The sequence below is a fragment of the Colobus angolensis genome, unplaced genomic scaffold, assembly GCF_000951035.1.
Source record: "Colobus angolensis palliatus isolate OR3802 unplaced genomic scaffold, Cang.pa_1.0 Scaffold158, whole genome shotgun sequence".
NCBI classification, from domain to species: domain Eukaryota; kingdom Metazoa; phylum Chordata; class Mammalia; order Primates; family Cercopithecidae; genus Colobus; species Colobus angolensis.
Genome location: NW_012114688.1, coordinates 1,259,847 through 1,275,043, shown reverse-complemented (window position 1 = coordinate 1,275,043; position 15,197 = coordinate 1,259,847). Strand labels below are relative to the sequence as shown.

General features: G+C 35.7%; 2 protein-coding genes across 8 annotated transcripts in view; both read right to left on the bottom strand.

Moving 5' to 3' along the window:
- TCTEX1D1 (Tctex1 domain containing 1) overlaps positions 1–5,018 on the bottom strand; it is a 32,276-nt gene extending 27,258 nt beyond the window's left edge. Inside the window, exons 1-2 of the mRNA XM_011936854.1 lie at positions 4,891–5,018; positions 2,735–2,856 (exon numbers count right to left, since the gene is read on the bottom strand). Coding sequence (XP_011792244.1) covers positions 2,735–2,853 — 119 coding nt within the window. The 5' untranslated portion in view covers positions 2,854–2,856; positions 4,891–5,018. The remainder of the gene's footprint in view (positions 1–2,734; positions 2,857–4,890) is intronic.
- A 3,436-nt stretch (positions 5,019–8,454) lies between these two features.
- The window catches only part of SGIP1 (SH3-domain GRB2-like (endophilin) interacting protein 1), a 225,268-nt gene continuing 218,525 nt past the window's right edge, over positions 8,455–15,197 (bottom strand). For 6 of the 7 annotated variants that reach the window (XM_011936848.1, XM_011936852.1, XM_011936850.1 and 3 more), the window contains one exon: positions 12,393–14,407. In XM_011936848.1, the coding sequence (XP_011792238.1) occupies positions 14,385–14,407 (23 nt within the window). In that variant the 3' untranslated portion in view covers positions 12,393–14,384. Of the gene's footprint in view, positions 14,408–15,197 lie in introns of all 7 variants that reach the window. The other variant, XM_011936846.1, reaches the window with a different exon arrangement.

Sequence of the window (15,197 nt, the reverse complement as noted above, 5' to 3'; positions counted from 1 at the left end):
CATTTTCAACTATTCTACATGTGTATTTTTAAAGCATATCTCTTGTAAGCAGCCTATAGTTGTATCTTTAGTTTGGGCGACAGAGCCAGACTCCGTAAAAAAAAAAAAAAAAAAAAAAAGAAAAGATAACCTAAAAACAGACCCAATCTTGAAAACAGTTCACAATAATATTTAACATAAATTTAATCTTCTTTTGTAATTCAGAAGACATTTCAGATATTCATTCTGTCTGGGGATCACTGTGAAGCGTTAGTTACAACTGTGGAAGACTGCAGACACGGAGACCAAGACTGTAGGGCTAAATCTGTGCTGATCTTATACCACATATAAGAAGCAACTTTTCAAGGAGGTCTGCCTTTACTCTTCTTGTCCTCTTTATAAGTGTGGTTACTGTTAAAAAAATAAGTCCATAGTCTATTGAAGGAGATAGACGAGAAAATCACCAAATATAGGTGCATATGGAAGGCAAAAGCAGTAGGAGAAGAAAGGCAGAGCATCCAACCCAGTCTGGAGGTGGAGGTGGTCATAGATGGGTAATTAGACAGCACTTCCCAAAGAGGTGGAGATGAAGTGAAATTCTGATGGAAGAATTGAAGAAAGCCAGGGGAATAGTGTAAGAAGAACAATCCAGGCAAGGAGTCAAGGTACCCCATGGGGAAGATGGCTGGGGGCCAGATAGAGCACTGAGGGATAATTGAGTATGACTGGAGGGGAGGATGCCTGCAAGATGGTGGGGAAGATGGTGCTATGGAAGTAGATAGGGGTCTGTGAACTTTGTATCTCATAGTCAGGATTTGGGACTGTATTCTAATCATTAAGTCAAGTTACTTGACCTGTAAACTTCAGTTATTTCATAGTAAAGTTGTATAAATGATGCCTATCTAGTAGGATTAATGCTGGGGAGATTCAATGAGATAATGTATTTCGGTCCTTAATAAAATTCAGAATGCTTTACATTATTGAAATTTATATTTTCAAAATTGTTTTAAAGTAATTTTCAAATGAAAGTTATATGTTTTACCGTAAAACACTGCAATTTCAAAACAATGCCGGCATTTGATAGTCACTAAGCTTTCAGAATTTTTCTACTAGTTGAAGCCTCATTCATGAAGGAGAATAACTTGTACTGTCTAATTTCAGACAGTGAGGAAGCCAATGGAAAGCAAGTATTAATACAAGTTAGCGTGGGGTGGGGGAAGCCTCCTAAATAGTCTGCATTGCAAGGGGACTTGGAAGCTGATCATTTGCTATTTAAGAAAAAAAGTACAAATAGAGGATCCATTCTAAATGTTTTGTTTGAGAGTCCAACACCAAAATAGCTATTATTTAAATGTGGTTGTCAGTGAAAAATCTATCCTAATGTATTGATAAATATGATTTTTGTATTCTTGTTACTTTTAAAATGTACTTATGCTTCATCAATAAGAGGTTAAAAAGAGTGATCTCTAATTCTTCAAATGTAGCCATGCTCTGATTCTGTAAGACAAATTTGTTTTGAAGGGGAAAAGATAAATGAAAGTCATGCAAGTAGGGATTACAATTCAATCTTTGGAGAGAGTATTTAAAAAAATATCATGGGTACATAATTTATGTCAGACTCTTACTTAAATAGTTTCTTGGAAAATGTAAGTTGAATTTAAGCTAACAATTAGTTTTAAATAATTTAAAAAATAACCCATGCACTTAACTATTGGAAATAGCAGCCAGAAGAGCTTAGAAGCAAAATTTACAAAGGTTAATTATTCTCCCACCTTTACTTCTGACATGTGCTGGGATTGCTACTCTTTCATAGTCAGTTTCCCACCTGTAAAAGACATTGTATGTGTAATCCACAGACTTTCAGGGCTGGAACATGGAGTTGTAAGTAAGCATTAATACACTCTGAGAATAGAAAGATTTTGGTTTCAGAATTCTAATTATTCCAGTTCTTCTAGTCTCTGTTCTGCAGGATACCCTAGTTCCTGCTTCCCAATATATATCCAATCTACTACATCCTCCAATCCTATAGAAACTAAGAACAAAAGTCTATGATTCACTGCTACATCCATAATTTGTTTTGTTTTCTTCCCAACAGCAGTCAAAAGGAAATGCCATGAAAATATTAAAAATTGATGCATATTTTTAGGAGAAAAGATGCAACATGTAGCAAGAGCCAAAAAATCTACTTACTGCTCTTTGACCTACTAATTATTCTTCTGGGAGATGACCAAGCAGAGACATATAGTAAAAAAGAAAAAAAATGGAAACAAACTTAAAATCTCCAATAATTAGAGAATGGTTAAGCAACCCAGAATCATAAATTGACAAAATATTATGCAGTCATTTAAGAGGGTATGGAAAAAACTATGAAAATACATGACAAAATTAAATAAAATAATGTTAAGTACACTGTATGTGTATGTATTGATTACAAAAATGCAAAACCTGTGTTATAAAATATTGAGGAGAAGAACTCAAAAGACATGTAAGTGAGTCTGGTTTACACTCCATGTGGTGTTTCTTTTGAGCAGAGGGTTTTTTGGGATAATCTGAAATAGCAAAAATGCTGCTAGGATTAACACATCACTTAAGCTTTCTCTCTTTTTCTTTTTAAATATGGCCCCTAAAGATGAACCTTGTACTTGCCCATTTTATCTCTTTTTATGTCCCTGAGGAAGTGTTTTTTTTTCTCCTAATAAACATTTCGAACCTATTTATTCCATAAATGATTTTACAATTTTAGACAGTTACTCACTCTTTGGTGCGCCCATGAATTTCCTTTCGCCAAAATTCATGATTACTTAGAGAAGAAATACTCCCTCTTTTCTTCGATGAACGAGCTGCTCTGTCTTTAGTATTGTCTGACATCATCATAACCTATGGAAGAAGACTTTTGTAAAACAGCAAAAGAAAGATCTGGAAACATTTTAGTTAGTATAAAAGGGACTAACCTCAAAGTACACAGATACTCTTCCTACCATTTTTGAACAGGGAAGTGGGGTTCCTCAAGAGCAATATATAGTATTTGTTATTATTCTGATCAGTAAAACTGGAACTGTGATAACTCTGAAAATGCTTATTTATGCAATAGTATACTTAATTTACATAAGCAGATATTAATTTATAGCAAAAATGCTTAACTGATGAAGAGGGAGGTCATTGACAAAAGATATGCATGTATAGAAGAAAGATGATATCCTACATCAGAAACCAATATTTGTATTGCCCCCCCAATTTAATCATAATATAACTTGGCTAATTAATATTTGCTGTCACTGTTACATTTTATTTTTGAGACAGGGTCTTGTTCTGTCACCAAGGTTGGAGCACAGTGGCATGATCACGGCTCACTACAGCCCCAAACACCTGGGCTCAAGTGTTCCTCCCAACTCAGCCACCTGAGTAGCTGGGACTACAGGTGTATGCCATCATGCTGGGCTAATTTTTTATTTTTCCTAGAGATAGGGTCTATGTTGCCCAGGCTGGTCTTGAACTCCTGGGATCAAGCAATCCTGCTTCAGCCTCTCAACGTGCTAGAATTACAGGCGTGAGCCACTCTACCTGGCCTATTTTATTATTTTAGAGACAGGATCTAGCTCTTGTTGCCCAGGCTGGAGTGCAGTGGCATGATCATAGCTCACTGTAACTTCAAACTCCTGGGCTCAAGCGGTCCACTCACCTCAGCCTCCCTAGTAGCTAGGACTACAGGCCTGCACCCCCATGCCTGGCTAATTTTTAAAAATTTTTGTAGAGACACGGTCTATGTTGCCCAGGCTGGTCTTAATCTCCTGACCTTAAGTGATCCTCCTGCCTTGGCCTCCCAAAGTGCTGGAATTACAGTCATAAACCACTGTGCCTGACCCGCCATGACTTTAAAAAATAATATTAGGGGTAGGGGGCTAGAAAATAAATAAATAAATAAAAATTTAAATTAACCTTGGCTTCTCAAAGATTTTTTGTTGTTTTGTTTCCTCAAGCAACATTTACATACTTTGTAAGGAGCCAATAGGACTTAACTTTTAAATAAATAATTTATTGAAAAACTCCCTCCTTCCTACTAATACTTGTTAAAGAGCTTGGTAGTAGCAATGGGCTTCCCAGAACTTAGACTATAACTCTAATGCCTCACTGTCTACCTACAAATTTAGGTATTCATTTAAATTATTTCATAATCTATAAATGTGAGAGCCCCAATAAGGAAATACTGTGCTAGTCACCAAAGCTTAAAAATAAAAGAAAATCCACGCCTTCAAGGAGCTGGCAGTTGAGTGGGTAGGGCAGACATGAACATACCCTAAAACCCAGTGGCATCAGTGTCAGAGCAGAGGTGCTGTGTGTGGGTGTGGGAGGCAGCTGTGGTGTGTGTGTGCACGTGAGTGTAAGCGTCCTTGAGTGTGTACCTGTGAGTGTGCATCTCTGTGTGTGCAGGTGCCTGTGTTCGTGTGTATGAAGGCGAGTGTGTTTATGAGTGTGGGAAGACACACGGCCTGATTAGGTGGGTCATTCAGGTTTTGCTGCAAAGCCACATAGACCTATCTCGACCTCAGCTGTTTCCAAAGCTGCCCTGCAGGCCGCCCCCTCCCCAAGAAAGGCCAGAGTTGGGACCTGGAGGTCCTCATGGGTGCGGCCAGCCACAGGAAGACCGCCCAGGGTCAGGGGATGACCTTGCTGGCCGGTTCTGCGTTGGCCATCACTCTTGAAGCCCAGCCATGCAACGGGGCAGGGGACGAACGGTTGGGTCCGACTTTCAGTTCCCAAATTTGGGACTATTTTTTCTTATTTGTTGGGGAGAGGAGAAATAAGGTGGCTGAGAGACCGGGGCCAAGTCGGGCCATTTCTCAACAAAGGGCCGATCCCTTGCCCCCGTCCTCCCGCTGGGGTCCAGACGCGCTGCAGAGAGAGCGATCCTACCTGCAGCAGGGAGGCTTCGCCCGGAGCCTCCCAGACCTCCGGCTCGTTCACTGCAGACACTGCGCGCGGCGCGGCTCCGGTCTCCCGGGTCTCACTCAGCCGGCGGCCGCCGGCGCACTCCCACTGCACTCTGAGGCCGGTCTCCAGGGTGACCTCAAACAGCGACCTCGGCCCGCCCCGGCCGGACTTGGCCGCTGAGTGGCCCTCTAAGCTGCCCTAAGGATGTCAAGGATCTCATCTTCACTGCCCACTGGGGGTCGCCTGAGACCCGCTGCGCCCTGGGTTGGAGGCGAGCTGGAGGGGAACTGGTTCATTCTGTCCCGAGGAGGACATTTGGGACTAAAGGCATTTGCACCCCGAGGGCCCCTCATCAAGTTCCTTTCCCCGCAGAAGTCGGGGGCAGGAGTGGGAAATACTGCGGTTTCCTAGGACAGGAAATCCGAGCCTCAAAGACAAAGTAAAGTAGCCCCTGCCCTTTCCCCGACCCCTAATGCTGCTTTACACGTTCCCCCTCCAAGGCACAGGCGGTGGGTGATGGAGGTAATTGAGCGCTTACATTGGCCAGATACCCCAGATACCAACAAACATTGGGATTTAGACGTCCCAATAACTCTGTCAAGAAAGGAATGTTCTCCCTTTAAAGGATTTGGAGATTTTAAAATGTTAAATAATATGCCCAGGGTCCCTGAAACTCATGGTCTTAACTCCAATGTATTACAAACAGGACTGGGTTCTTTCACTTTCCTTAACACGACTCTTCGGAGCCTGTTAATGGCTAGGAAGCTTTGAAATGGAGGCTGTTTGGGGTTGAGGACCTATCTGCTGGTATGAATGGGCCTTTCCTCTTCCTTAGCAACTGTCCCCAGCCTAAGCCCATTGGGCCTCCCCAAACCAAAAGCAAATAAAATAAACACTATAGGGACCCTCCTGTAGTGGGCAATCATTGGAAGCAGACACAAGATGCCTCCAAGCAGCTAGCCAAGGGCATGGCTCTTGATGAGTGTCCTGCAGCAATTAGCATTAACTGACAGTAATACATTGGGATTCCGGTGGAGCACAGTATTAGGATAGTTTTGGAAGAAAAGCAATAGGTTCTTTTGCCTATCCCAATCCCTACTCATGGAAAGATAAGAACAGGAAAGGATTGTTGACTGAATATCCACTATGAACTAGGTAGGAACTGCTGGGTGATGGATAAACATTATCTCATTGAATCTGTTCAGCGTCTACGACATAGGGGACATTGCTCTATCTTTTTTTAAGATAAGAAAATGTAGAATCGTTGAGTAACATGCTCAAGTCGATACTTAAATCACAGAGCTGAGATTTGTCTAACTCTAAACCCTTGACCTTTGTCAGACCTTTGGCCCACCATCCCTACCCTAAACATGGAATGAAGTTTTCCAGAAATGCGGGTAAAATTTTAAGAGGCTGACAGTAAAAGAGATTTACAATTCAATTTATTTTCATATTTTTCATTTATTTTCCAGAAAAAGAAATCACATTTCAGTAACAACTTACATATAGAATTAAACTTTGTTCTGGAATGGGAGCCGTAGTTGCAGTAATGTGTCATAATAAATAATTGCATATTCAGGATTTTGTGAAATAGGTGATTGGGAAAATTATGAACAAAAAACACAAAAATTATTATTTACAAAAAGTGATATCCATACTATTTCTAACTTATAAGGCAAGTAATGTTTAGATGGTCTCATGATTATTTTCAACAAGTCAATTACACACTTTCCTGTCACCATTGCCAGCAGAGCTTTGCTGCAATTCTGTGAAGGAGCAAGCCTTCGCTTCCGTTGTTGGTTTTCTGTTGAGCACAGCATAGAAGCAGTAGTTTTCATCACAGACTAAGCAGTAATGGCTGTCAGAATAAAGTATGTTCTTTTGAAATAGACGTGTAGGAAAAAGGCTGGGAATAAACATTTTGACTAAATTTTAAAAGTATCTTGAGTATTTTAATCCACAATTCCTTTTATAAATATTTTATACCCAAGGTATTTTTGTGAAATTATGTACTCAGTACAAGATTAAAAAGAAATTTAGTCTATTTTTGCTACATAGATCAAAGAGACCTCTAAATAAAGGTTACCACCAAATCAAACTACACACAGCATTTTCCTTAATTGACAGGATTTCATTACCTATAGAAACACAGCACAATCTTTCTGAGATTCCTAGTTGCTTATATTGTTCAAGTTTAAAAAAATCAATGCCTTACATGGCCACTTAGTATGAATGAAAATTAATATCCGAGCACTTAATTCATGTGATCTTTTACTATACAAGTAAAAAAAACCAAAAATTCTTTTTAATCAAAAACAATTGTGTTCAAACAGCTTAAAAAGCCAGCTGTATACGTTACTGCTTGGCCTGTAGTGAAGCTCTGTTCATAGATAAGATTAATATATCATCATATCAACACTTGGCTTTTTCAAGAAAAATTATTCAGCAGCAATTTTCCAATTCCCCTTAGACAGAGAGGAGAGAGAGAGACATACATACCGAGAGAAAGAAAGAGAGAGAGAGAGATAAAGAGAGAGAGAATATGAATTAGACAGGAGCCAACTCTTCCATGTATGTCTATTTAACAAAGCAAGAACTAAATTCTGATATCAAAAATCAAAACAGCTATATGAATTATCATTCTAGCAACTTGAAAAGAAAAAAAAATCTGACTTTGGATCTTGGGACAGTGGTCCTTGTGATAGTTACTTGTTGTATGATTTAAAATACCTTAGAGTGATGGTGTATGAATAATATCAAACATTTACTTTGCCAGATAAAAAGTCATAAAAGTAATATAAAACTGAATGAGTGAGATGGAATTGACATTTGTATGATATACTCATTCAATGGAACATTTTAAAATTATACATGGCTTATGATCTATCAGGCTGATTCACAAATTCTGGATGGATTAAAAACTGAACTATCTTTGGAGAAATGTAAAGTGATTCAGTTTGATTCTTTTCTGTATGATAACAGACAATTTACCCAGGAAGTTTTTAAAGAAACATTGTTGATTTGCTAAAAAAGCAACTGATTGGCAAAGTAAAGCAAAACAAAACAAAACAAAAAACCACCACCACCACCACCACCAACAACAACAAAAACCTGTGAAATGCTCATTAAGAGTATAGAATCTCGCAAAATCTGTGCTAAACAGTGCACTGCTCTTGGCTTTCCCCAAAATGTTTTTAATATAATTTCTGACAAGCTTATGTAAAAATGTTGTCAACATGGATCTATCATGATTCAGATTCCTAAAGCTGTTTAGTAAAACACTGCTGCAGATTATTCACTGGCATTAATTCCACACCGCAAATAATTGGAAACATCTTCAACAGATAGGGGTCTGATATGCTGGTCATAGGTGCAAGCCTTAAAAATAATACAAAAAAATTAAAAAAATTTTATTGTTTTGAATATTTTAGATGATAAAGTTAAATTCACTAAGAGATACTAATGCAATTTAAAATAGACAACAATTTATTTGAAATGACAGGAATTCCCTTAAAATTAAAAAAAAATTCCAGAAGCATTTTTTCAAAGCATTCCTGGTTATTTTATTTACAATTATTGAAGGATATATAAACTAGTGTTAAAAGAAAACTTTTCCAAAGGTTTCTCAAGGTGTGCTTAGAAAAAAAAGTTTTTACCTCATTCAATAACTTTCTTAAGCTTCATTAAACACTAACATTTATTATTAATGTCCAAGGAGAGAGAATTATAGTATAGGACCATTTGTTCTCAGACCACAATGAATATCTTCCAGAACACAATTTGTAAAATACTGGAATATTGGTGAGCATAGCCCAAATACTCTTTACTTCTTTTCTTTAAAACATTATGGGACATTAAAAATATATTTGTTTTTTGCCAAAACATGTTTTTACAAGGATAAAGATGTATTTAAGATAGGCAAGGTATTACTCTAGGGATAGAAGGAGGCAGTTAGAAATCGAAGGAAGAATAATTTTAGAAGTTAAACCTGGAGAATAAATTATTATACCCATGGTCAATGTCAACTATGAGGTGTCTTTTCCGCATAGACATACCCATTTAGGAAAGAAATCAGATATCAAACATGAGGGCCAATCAAGAGATTCACCATGGTCAACTCAACAGACTTTACATTTAACATTCCTTCATGAAAGATATTTAGATCTTAATTAGATATCAACAGTGCAACTCTAGCTTGCAGAAGATGACAGAACATTGAAGCAATGGCACAAGAGAAAGGCAAGTGTTTTGTTGTTGTTCGTTTGTTTTTAATATTTAGAGACTTAAGCAATGTATTCCTGTTTTGTTTTCCTTCCATGCACTCCACTGACAAAAAGGAACATTAATGGTAGCCATATTTAATTCATAAGTGAGAGAATGGCATTTAGATACTGTTTCCACATGATAAAAAACCCTAAAGGGGCAGGGAAAATACAATAAAGTCTTAAGAGGAAAGTGCACACAGTAAAAGGTGGTGAGGCTGGTCATTCGAATAGTCCCTTTAATCAGTGTAACTTGGATTGATTTGTACATTTGTATCAACAATTTAATTTGACTCATTGCATGGACACATCATATTACATTAACTTTCAAGGCTATATTTAGAGATCACTCTTGTTTTGCTATTATTAAATATAATGTCATGCTTTCATTTTTTTTAAAAAATTGCTGATCAGAAAACCATGTGGCAAAATGAGTACATTCAGACTGAATGGGATTTTGCTCAAATGTATAATCTTTTGGAAAAGGAAAAGCTTAAACACACACACACACACACACACACTCATCTGTTTAGTATGTATCTGCATATTTCACTGTATTGTTCAATTTAATTTACAGCCTGTGGCTATTTTGAGAAAAAATATTGGTGCAACTCTTTTAGAATGAGGATACCACGTTTGTAAAGTCAAAAGCTTACAAAATAAATAGGTTCAACTCACAAGTTAGAGATCTGAATGTCCCTTGCAAAGAAGGAAACATTTATTAGGATTTTGTGTTTGAATAAATAACAGCTTGCAACCTCCCTTCTACTTCAAGTCTTTTAAGACATTGAAGAGAAGGACAGAAATATGAAAATGAGAAAATGCATTTCAGGCTACTTTGAGACTGAGATAGTATAACAGAGTAACTTTAAGAAAAAGATAGGAATTTTCCTAGGAAAAAAATATTTTTTTTTTAAGATTGTAGGCAATTAAGTGGACTGAATGAAAAATAAACTGACTAGAAAAATGTTTTTCATCTTAGAATTTAATGCTTAAAATCTGATATAATGTCAGAACTAAGAAGGACCTTAGAGATCTACTAGAGCAATGATTCTCAAATTTGGGGCACTTATCAAAATGTATATTCCCAAATCCCATCCCTAGAAGTTTATGCTGTCAATACAAATTTATCAATGCGTACTGTGTATAGCTTGTATGAACTTGATTATACATGTTACCTTATAATGCCTCAAAAGGTGGTTTATCTGAGTAAAGTAGAATCATGGAATTTCAGGGATGGAAGACATTGACATTTCATAGATCATTGTGTGTTGTTACGGTGTTTAACAATGTTTATCAGTCCCTACTATCTTCTAGGCATAGTGGTGACCAAGACAAAATCATTAGTAAGTGATGATACAAAACATTAATAAGTGATGACACCAATCATACTTTGAGAAGCAGTGATTCTTTTTTGACAATTTTGTTATTGGAATTATCCTTATTTTGGTAATGGTTTTTCATGGTGGCTTTTACCTTGGCATTCAAATGAAGTATGTACAGTGACATAAAACAGATTTTTTTTTTTGTTCAGGATGGACAAAGCAATTAAGGCGTTTCCTTTGCAGTCAGAATAACTGGGTTATTGTCAGCTGCAGTGTCATTTTGGGGAAATTAATTATTCTATTTAAGCCTCAGTGTCATCACTTGTAAAACAGGAATTAAAAAAAGTACTTACAATTTTTTGATTGATAAGAGGATTAAATGAGCTAATATCTGTAATGACTGCTATGTGGTAAACACTCTGTCAATTTTTATTGTGTATCATTCAATTACTATTATTTTTACAAGTTTGCTTATAAAGCCTCAAAAGGTGGTTTATCTGAATAAATTACAACTGTGGAACTTCAGAGTTGGAAGACACTTGACAGATCATTGCGTGTTGTTATGGTGTTTAAACCATGCTTTGGGGAGCCCTGATTTAAACTGTTGGAGAAACTCCTGCATTTCTTTGAGCTGTTTTGCCTACCAGGGTTCCATGTGCAATTTTATTAGAAACAAATGCCCTGCTGTTAAGAAAAGCTTGAAAACCACTGGCAATCCCAACTCCTCATTCTAAAGATGAGAAACTGAAAAGGGCAGTGACTTGTCCAATATTATACAGCAGGAGTTAGGGGTAGACCCAACTATAGTATTATAGTTATCTGCTTTCTAAAAGAAGATTTAGAAGTGGAAATATGTGTAATTATAGCTCAAATACTTTGCTAAGAATATATAAAATGAAAAAAATTCTGTAGTTTGACTGAGGGAATCCTATTTATTAACTCAAAACCCTTTGAATTGTGGACATTCTTTCTTTTACAGGTGAAATATATTCCCAAATACCATACAGTGAATTTCCATTTTGGCTGTGGGTGTAGAGAAGAATACAACTTTAAAAATGATTAAAAATTTAATTCTTAGTAATTATAAATTTCAATTATGATAAAATTCAGACTAATTCTTAATAAAAATTTATTTTTAAAAACTTCATGAAAATATGGATTTTATTGGAAAAGAAAAACATACTTTCCATGTTGCCAAAATAAAGTAGCATCATTTATACTTTTTATCTTGCTAAAGCAGAACCTTTTAAAGATCATCACGTTCAGGAAATGGTGTTCTGGTTAACTGGAAACATTTTCTTTTTGTTTTAACCCCTAGTACTGAAAATAGTTTTAATACCTATTAGTTCATTTTATTCTGACTTGGGAATAAAATGAATAAATGAATATGACTTAACGTCTTTGATAACTGAGACCCTTTCATTGCCTAGGATCATTTTCAGGGCATGAATTCTTATTCTACAGTACTGTGGATATAGATGTAACAGGAGATTATAATCTACAAAATTAAGAAAAAAAAACAACAAAATGTCAAAATACAAATCCCTGATACCAGCTTACTGTGTTATTATTTGATGTCTTTTCTGAAAGATGAAGGGATACATTTTCTATTGAGGTTCTGGCTATTCATAGTTCAATCATTTTGAAATTGCTGACTCCCATTCTGTTTCATAAAGACCAATTAAGGAATTACAGGATTTCTTCATAGTTTCTAATTTAGTCCCTAGAAACATTTGAATAATGTTAGAGATTACTGTAATCTATGCTTTTAATTACATTTTTAAAAATCAATAAAATTAGTTTTTGGGAAAAAACCCTTGTGTTTAATTACTAATTCATTCCAGATCTATACAAAATAAAACAAAATAAAATATAAATACAAAGACATGAGAACCAGTAATATTTACACGTTTTTAATATGCTTTGTATTAATATTCAAATTTTTAAATGAATTGATTACTTAAAAACACATTGCTATATCCATATGCTGGACAATTCTCAGTTTTCTGCTGCTTACTCTCCATTGATTTTGGTGTCATAAATTCCATGTTTCATGGAATTTAGAATTTTGCATTTTCTATTTTGGTTTCAAAACCAAATTGGATACCTTTACATAAAATGAGTATACTAATTAGTTTGTTCAAAGAAACTTCAACACCAGACTGCTTTAGGGAGCCGACTGAGAGTTTGTTGAATAGTAAGAATTTTCCCAGGGTAAAACAAATCATCTTGAACATTCTTTTGGTAGCAAGCACTAACAGAGGAGTACAAAGCTTAATTTAAAAAGTTTCACTATAAACAATTGCCAGTCACAATCTCCTTTTAGAAGTAAGACTTTAAAAATTTAATTTCATTCTAAAATTTAAAGGGGCTAAAGATTCTTTGTTAAATTTGAGTGGATATAAAATGAAAATTTAACAACTAATTATAAAAATAATAACTTAATAATTATAGTTATTTAATAGCATAACCTATAATAAAAATTGGTTTATGTTTCAATAAGTTCTAGGACTTAAAGGAAGACTAACATTTTCAGATCTGAATGAGGGAAGGTTTTACAACTGAGACTCCTGAAGAAGTTCGTTTTTCTGAATGTTATATGGTGGGGCCAGATTGAATAATTACAGTTTTTATTATACCTTGCAACGATGAAATGACATACATTTTTGATAACTCTCCTCTTGCTTCTCCAAGAATGGCAAAGATTTACAGTTTTATACAATGAATCTTAATCATCTGAAAGGAAATTTATTACACAGTAATGTGAATAGAATTTCATTTATAAAGCTTATTTTTTCATTCTCAAATGATATAAACAATGATTAAAATCCTTCTGGATCTAAACAGGGGACTTTTTTTTTCCCTAAAATTCTCAGTCTCAGTGTTTTGATTTCCTGTGGATAAAGAGGAAGACGCGAGGTATCATTCTCCCATACTGGATGAGGAAGATCATCTATTCAGAGTAATTAAGCAAAAGTTGTTAGCCAGTTCAACTACAGAAAGTCTTGAAATCTTAAAATCACAATTTTGGTTTTAGTCTGACTGATTATTCAGCAATCCCCACATTTGCTAAACTGTAGAGAGGGGCAAGTAGTTAAGACTTCAACATCTTCGTTACTCTTGATTATAATTTAATATACTTAAACTTTAAATATGAATTGCTTTCCCTTTTTACACAAGTTATAAAAATAAGAGGCCCTGTTTACACAGTTTGCATTTTTATGAAATTTGCAGTTTGAAAAAAAAGCTTTTTAAAAAGTGGTAACTAATGCTTTTCTTTGAATATGCTGTAACCTTAGAATTTTTTTCTGAAATAGTTTCTCAATTTAACCCACTGAACATTTGAAGATAGAATTTTTATTTAGCACTAGAGTAAAACATACTAAGGATTGAAGAAAAGTAAGTTTGTTTCTTTTTCTTCTGGTTCCACTTAAGTTTCTTTAATATGTGGCACCCCCTTTATGACAGCTATCAATATTATATTTAAATTTTATATATTGACAAAATGCAATCTACCTCTGTAAGCATTGTGCCATTCAACAATACTACTATTAAATTTACATACCACAGTTTGAATTACATCCATTTCGGGAATGGTAAAATGCTAAAACTCAAGTGTCTAACTGCTTTACTGGAATGAGAGTACAATTTACAAATACAATAATTACATTTTAAAACCATTAACAATATTACACCTAGAAGTAAATACTGTAGGACTGGTCACCATGGTATTGTGTGAGGGAAATCACAGCTGAAAGTCACTGACTTTCCACCTGATGTATCCCAAGTGCAGATATTGGTTTGTTTTCATCAAACCAAAATTAAAACCTGTTTCTCATACATCAGTTCTCCATTATATGAATCCTCCAAATTCTTGCATAAGATTTTATTAGTTATCTGCCAAGTATTTTCCTGCAAAACAAAACAACACGTTAACAGGTTATCTGCTAGTTCAATAATGTAATTATTATATGGGTAACATTTCTGTTCCTCCTTCCCTACCCCTAGGAGCCAGATACTGTATACTTTAGAGGTGCAATACAAATAAAAGATACATAACGTTTCCAAATCAATTTTCAATTTTTCGGTTTGGCTAGTTGACTTTTCACATTTCCATAGATCAACAATTTGCAGAGGTTTGGGGTTTGCCCAGAATAGATTGGGAGATTTATTTCTGGATGTGAGAATGCAACTTATTTTAGAAAGGGTGATCATATAACTTATTTCCAACTTGGATCATTTTCGAGAGTGAAAAGGGTATAATTAATAATTACATCAGTACAACAGACATGAAAAACTAGAATTTATCCCAGCAAATCACTGAAAAGTATAATCACTCTAGTATTAGCGAGTTCCTCTCCCCGAATTGAAAAACAAAACAAAACCCCATGGTTTGTGCCAAATAAAACTTGTCTCATGGCCACATTCAGCTTATGGGTGACCATTTTTGATCTGTGGCCTAGATTCTTTGAGTTTGTGATTAAAATGAAAAATAGATTCTCCCAGATCTCAGCTAAACCTGACAAGTCTAAACCTATGAAGCCCTGTCAGAGAACAAAAAGTTTTCAGGTGGGAGATACATTAAAAGGCAAGGCTGGGTGCAGTGGCTCACGCCTGTAATCCCAGCACTTTGGGAGGCTGAGGCGGGCAGATCATGAGGTCAGGAGATCAAGACCATCCTGGCTAACACGGTGAACCCCTG